Below are 6,462 nucleotides of genomic sequence, written 5' to 3' on the forward strand. Positions count from 1 at the left end.
CCCTTCTTTACAAAAGAGATGGTTTTGTGCTAGGAAGGTACTTGAGCAACTCAGTAGTGAGCCAGTTCAGAGTGCTGATTGAAAACTAATTCTAAACACAGATTCCAATACTGGTAATGATTAATTGGGAGTGAGCAGCAGGGCAGGATTGTCAGGAACACGGCAGTCTCTGTTTGTGTTTGAAAAAGCTGCTGAGAAACTGAGTCTGAATGGAGGCTTTCATGGAGAAACAATTATAAAAACGTGCTCTGTCATTACAAAGTAAGTTTTTTTTAAGACTTACAATAAATATTTTAAAATCATAGTCCTACTAATGCTAACAAAAGTAGCACCTGCTTTGTGATCTTTAAGAGTTTATTAATTGTTACTTCTAAGTAAACCTGAGGCAGAGTTAACAGCTCGGATGCCATAGATTTCAAAAAATCAGTAACAAGTAAAATGCTACATTAAAATGTTCGCACTTCAAAACGATTGTGGATGTTTACATGAATAATTTTTAAAGCATCAATGTTTAACAATCCAACAGTCCACTATAGAACATTAACTTAGGGATGCAAATGGATCTATGTGCCTAACTTATTCCTTAATGTCAGTCAGAGGGCTCACATGGCCACTTCAAATCCTTAAAAAAGGTACCTTTGCAGCTTTGGATTTGAAAACCATGTTCAAGTTCCAACCCTGGAACAGCTGATCTCCAGCCAATAAATCCCTGGGTAGTCTTTGGTACTGGAGGAGATGGAATCACCTAGAATAAAAGTAACATGTAGAATTCAATTATTAAAAGGTTTTTGATTGTAATCCTCTTTTGTGCTGTAGTGTGGATGGAAATGAGAACTTATCAAAAATAGCGGTTTTAAATGCAGTATGATGCACTGATATCCTGAACACACACTGATGTTAATGGAAGGAAATAAGAACTTCAAAAGATAGCCCAGCTGCATGCAAGCTTGATTTATAACAGAGGATAGCTTGTAATTTAAAAAGTCTCTAGAATAATTTAGGTCCCATTCTATAGCAAGACACAGGGAAAGAGAGAAGTAAAATGGCCAAATTCCAATGAAGTAACTAACTTTCGTTTACCACCCTTCTAAAAAAATCTTTTAGTGCCTCAATTGGTATGTATAGCAGGAAATCAAAAAGCAAACTTATTGTTTATAGTGTATGTTAGCATTTTTTTTTTAATTCTTAATTTTTTTAAGTAAATCCTTTCTAAGGGCTTTACTGGCTTGACATTATTAGGACAAGAATTTTATCTTCAACTTTAGTTTTTTTCCTTATAGAATAAGAATAATAATAATAGTCATAATCTTTAAAACTTGTAAGTGTCTCTAAACAGAAGAACTAGCACTTTTAATTTGCTGTAACGTATTTGGTAGCAATGCAGCTACGGAATAATAGTTTGGTGGCCAAATGCTAAAGATACTACTGACCAAGCTGGCTTTTGCATCAAGAACTACTTATTTGTTCCACCTTCTTTCTACTTTAAAAGATGGGTAAGCATCAAGTTAATCTGCAACTAATCTAGCTCAAAAGGAAACAAAACAAAAGCCAAAAACCTCTGTTCACTGACTGCTGTGCTTACTTTGGCTGAATCATCTCAATTGGGCATGTTACATCATTTTAGCATCTGGGGACTTAGCAGAGAAATACACAGCAAGAGAACAATGTTTCAGTTCTCTTGCCAGAGTTGCTTCACTTTGTTCTTTGGCCAAGACCAGAAATTGTTTATGATATTTAGGTGGAGCAGTTCCTCTGAAAAGATAATTTTTATGGCCATAAGTGCCACCCACTGAGCAGGATAATGAAGGAAATCATGTCCCACTTACGATCTGGGGAAGGGACTATGAAGAAGCAATTACTAAGCTAACCTTGAGAGAAGAACAGATATGTTGACTGTTACCATGAAGGTAAATGTGCAGAAAGACACGTTTCTGAATAAGGACTTAAGAAACTTCATTTTGCATATATAAAGGGTGACCTAAATCACAGCTAACCCTTATCTTCCTTAGCAAATAAAGATTCTGAGGTTAAATTGAAACTATACTGTTTCAGTATCACCAGGCTGTGGATGCTACTTCAGCAGCTGATAACTGTCTGCGAGATCTGTTCACACACGTACACCCTCATTGTGCTGAAGCAGAGGTAAACTTGACTGAAATTGGAGGCTTGAGACAAAGCTGAAGAACAAGTAGCACTAATGGCAGAAACGCTGCCATTTCATTTCTCTGCCATACTCAGCACTAGCTCTTAATTTTTGTTTCAGTGTAATCTCAGTAAAAGCTTTTACTACTTCCCCACCTTATCTTCCCACCCTTGGAATCCTTTGAAAGAAAGCTAGTTCAGCAAGTTGGAACTTCCAATCTCTTTTGTTTCCTTCATCTTCTCTAAGTGGACTAACCGTCCTTCTTGTTAGCATATTCTGCTTCCCCGTTTATGAATATGCTCCTCTCCCAATGTCACTAATTTAGCTGCCTTTACAGTTATCCTATTAATTGGAGATTCTCACTCTGTATATTTATAAATCAAATCATCAGTCACATTCAACTGATTTCCAGCTGTTTGACAACTTTTAGACTCTGAATATGTGAGTATAAATCCTATAGCATAAAATCAAATAGTTATGAATTGGCTGATTAGAACTGGCTTCTGGCTAATCTAATTTGTGCCACTAAAAAGGACAGTGGCATTGCCTCTGCCAAAAAGACGACTGTCTTAAATAAAGGTAGAAAAAATTACTGCATCTTAACCAGTAATTAAAACTGAGAGTTAAGGTTGTGCTAAACCTTGAAGTAAGACACGTGTATGTATATTCGAGCAGGGAATGGTCAGCAGTCACAAATGGCTCTGTGAGCGCTCTGCGGTACTAAGCTGCACGGTCGGCAGTTCTGTTACTAGATGTCACAGAGGAGTGCAGGGGGGAGGTGCTTTACAGAGAGATGATTGTGTACAGTGAAAGCTCTGTGAACTAACAACCATATCCAAAGGGCAATTCCTTGTCTTAAATGACTGCTTTTAAAGCATTGCTCGGGTTGCAAACACAATTTACTTTGACCTTTAGTTAAAGGCCCACCTCTACAAGACAACTGATTTTTAGAGCTTGTGTGGTTTCTTAAGACAGATATTGCTCTACTGCAATTTTAAAATCTAATTTTCTAACCTTAATGTATTTTTCCACAGGTGTCACAGGTCGAACCTGAAGATGTTCTGGAAGCTGTATCTTGGGCTTTGTACTTTCATTCTTTTCATCTTCAATCAACTAAAACCAAAACATCAACATTAAAAATTGGACTCTATCTCTTGAAATATGCTGTAATATCTGATATCTACACCATTCCCCTCATTGTTGCATCTGAACTCCCTGTCCCTTCCATCTAAAACAGGACTACTTATTGTAGTGCTTTGGAAATTATTGTAATGTACTTTTTGGTTCAGAAAGTGATGTAATTCTGAATTTCAGATGGAAGGCCAAACATTGCTAAGTGATTCCAACTCTCTTAGCTACATCACTGGTCCAAGAAGGGCTAGAAATATATCTTTTACACTTTTTTATATATATATATCTTATATGACCATAAACCAAAGATTAATACATGCCAAATACACACGTTCGCCAATAGTGACAATGCAGTTTGCCAACTTTTCAGCTGTAGATCTATTAGTACTATGCAAAAGTGGTATGCATGACAGACCATAGCTGTCAAGGATGGATGTTGAAGCCTAGAGGACCAAAGTTTTCAAAGATGCTAACTTGGATGCCTACGGGAATCCTCAAAAAATCCTAAAACAGATTAAATACTTCTGGTCCCATGGAAAGTACATTTATAGCTATTCAGGGGCTGCATCAATCCTGTTCTTTAGGAATAAAATACTGTGATTCCAAATGTAACATTATGTGCTACTATATTCTAATACCTAAACATCACTGAGAATAGACATCTCTCCAAATATTTTCGTTCGTTGTAAATTCCCCCACTGAAAATTTAATTAGCTAAAACCTTTTCCCCTTGATTTTTAAGCTACCATATGGATAGACAAAGGGGAAATATTTTCCTGTCAGTGTGCATCTAGTACTTGTTAACACTATTGGGAGTCATGTTTCTCAAGAGAAATATATCAGAATATGCAGAGCATATAAATTACCACTTGCTGTATTTTATTCAGAGGAAAACTGAAACTTTGAACCCATCTTAAAAGCAGCGCACTTGTTACCTCGGAACTTAGCTTAGTAAAGCACACTCAGTACTTTTCTAGTCTTCTGTGCTCTCGTATTTTGTGTCCAGAGGAATTTGTGTACAAGTAAATTTCACGTGTTGCTCAGATGTCATTCAGTTTTACCTCTTCAAGAGGTGTTTTCAAGAATCCCCATTTGTGAGACCATCTTCTTGCAGCTTCTAGTTCACTCTCAATGTATTTTTTCCTGAAACAGAAATATTTAAGATGACGTTGAAAGCTTTCATTAAAACAACACCCAACACAACGCAAGTACTAATGTCACAAAGCAGAGCACTTTAGCATGACATTTTAGACCTTTACCTCAAAACAGGATGTTTATTTATGAGTTAACGATTGTCTAACTTGGAGGTAACGGGGGAAATATTTTCTATAGGTTGGAAAAGAAACAGCATGTATGAATGCACTTCCTTGCAAATGATGTTTATGTTAGGAATTGGAGGTCTAATTTGCTATGACACATTTTTTGAAAAACTGGAAAAGCAAGGACCAATGTCTTTTCGTACATGCTTCCCATTTTCTGTTGACTGATCATAGAATAATAGAATCATTAGGGCTGGAGATGACCTCTAGGATCATCAGGTCCAACCACCAACCCAGCACCCCTATGTCTCCTAAACCATGCTGTGAAGTGCCACGTCTACATGGTTTTTGAACACCCCCAGGGATGGCGACTCCCCCACCTCTCCGAGCAGACTGTGCCAATGCCTGACCACTCTTGCAGTGAAGAAATGTTCCCTAATATCTAATCCAAACCTCCCTGACACAACTTGAAGCCATTCCTCTTGTCCTATTGCTTGTGACTTGGCTATGATGGATGAAATGACCCTTTGTCCCCCGCTCTGCCCCAGCCCTCTCCCGGTTCCTCACACCCAGGGGCAGGATGGAGGGAAACCGTGGAGCCCACGGGCAGCGCTGGCTGCTCCGGCTCTGTCACTCACTGCTTTGCTGGTCCCGCTCAGGGCTGTGCCACTGCGGGCACTGGAAACCTTGGGCTTTTTGCAGATGGGGGGTGTCTGAGGGAGCACCCGCACTGACAAACACACGTGAAGTGAGCACACGAACAGCCTCCTTCAGCTGCCGTGGCGGGCTGCCTTGGGCGGCAGGGGAGGGAGGCGGCCGGAGAGAAGCAATAGCGGAGGCCCGGGGCCGCCGGCTGTGAGGGGGGATGTGGTGGGTACGGGACCGTTACCAGCAGTTGTCCCGCGCTACGAAGTTGCACGACTGCGCCGGGTCGGTGCGGCTGTGCGCCATGGCTCGCTGCGTGGAGCGGCCGGCCTGAGCTGCGGGGCCCAGCAGCGCTGGGACGGGACGGGATGGGCCGAGCAACGCACCGGGCCGAGCAACGCACCGGGCCGAGCAACGCACCGGGCCGGGCCGGGCCCTCGCAGCTTGGGCGTTGCCGGGCGACGGCAAAGGAGGCGGTGCTCGCGCGGGCGGCGGTTACAAAAGGGCGGGAAGGCGAGGCGCGCGCTCCCTGAGGCGCTGGGTTTCTGTGGCGGCGGCCCCTCCGCTCCCCTGTCCCGCTGCCGGCCCCCCGCGCTGGCAAGTGGCCCCCCTGGAGTGTGAAGGGCTAAAAACGCCCGTTCTGAGTTTTCTTCAGCGCCCTCAGGAAACCAGAAAAAGTACACTTGATGCTGTCAGTAATATTTTGGGGGTGGCTTTGAGTGGTTTTGTTTTTTTTTTTTAATGTTATTCAGTCGGAAAATGTGTGGATTAAGCTGATGAAAAGCTGTTACCTCGCTTGAGGATTTAGCCATATTTGAGAGCAAGAGGTGTTGTCTAATGTCTGTGATTTAGTGATGAGCTAGGCTCACCTTATCAGAAAACATAGTTGGTCACCTTTCTGGATGCTGAGCTGTTAAGAGTCTCTTTTATACCTGGACAAGGGAGTCGTTCAACAGCTAAAAACTTGGCAGTGTTTTTAGTTGTTTGTAACAGATGTGAAAAATTGTTGAAGGATGCTGGGTTTTTATTTTGATAAGAGTCAGCTTGCTAACGTGTCTAAAGCTGAGACTGTATCTGCTACAATGGGTGTTAGCTTCTGTTTCCCAGTTTTTTGACCTGTCTCCAGTTCCTAGGTCCTCTTGATACACACCAAAATTAGCTTTTGGTAATTGTACTGGGAACCAACATCGGTCTTGTGACATACAGTGTCTTTCTGGTCTCTTTTTCTGGTAGATCTTGTTCTTTACAAACTACCTGCTAATATTAGAAGTTTTGAGAAAGACT

The 6,462-nt window shown here is 41.4% G+C and overlaps 1 protein-coding gene across 1 annotated transcript; it reads right to left on the minus strand.

Annotated features, from left to right (window-relative positions):
• Positions 1-493: 493 nt before the first annotated feature.
• Positions 494-5,563, minus strand: CIMIP1 (ciliary microtubule inner protein 1). The gene is made up of 4 exons (XM_075109169.1): positions 5,423-5,563; positions 4,336-4,417; positions 3,158-3,256; positions 494-745 (listed from the first exon to the last, which is right to left on the minus strand). Exons 1-4 carry the CDS (start codon positions 5,482-5,484, stop codon positions 590-592), a joined length of 399 nt encoding a protein of 132 aa, XP_074965270.1. The 5' UTR covers positions 5,485-5,563; the 3' UTR covers positions 494-589.
• Positions 5,564-6,462: the final 899 nt, after the last annotated feature.

The sequence above is a fragment of the Phalacrocorax aristotelis genome, chromosome 13, assembly GCF_949628215.1.
Source record: "Phalacrocorax aristotelis chromosome 13, bGulAri2.1, whole genome shotgun sequence".
NCBI lineage: Eukaryota > Metazoa > Chordata > Aves > Suliformes > Phalacrocoracidae > Phalacrocorax > Phalacrocorax aristotelis.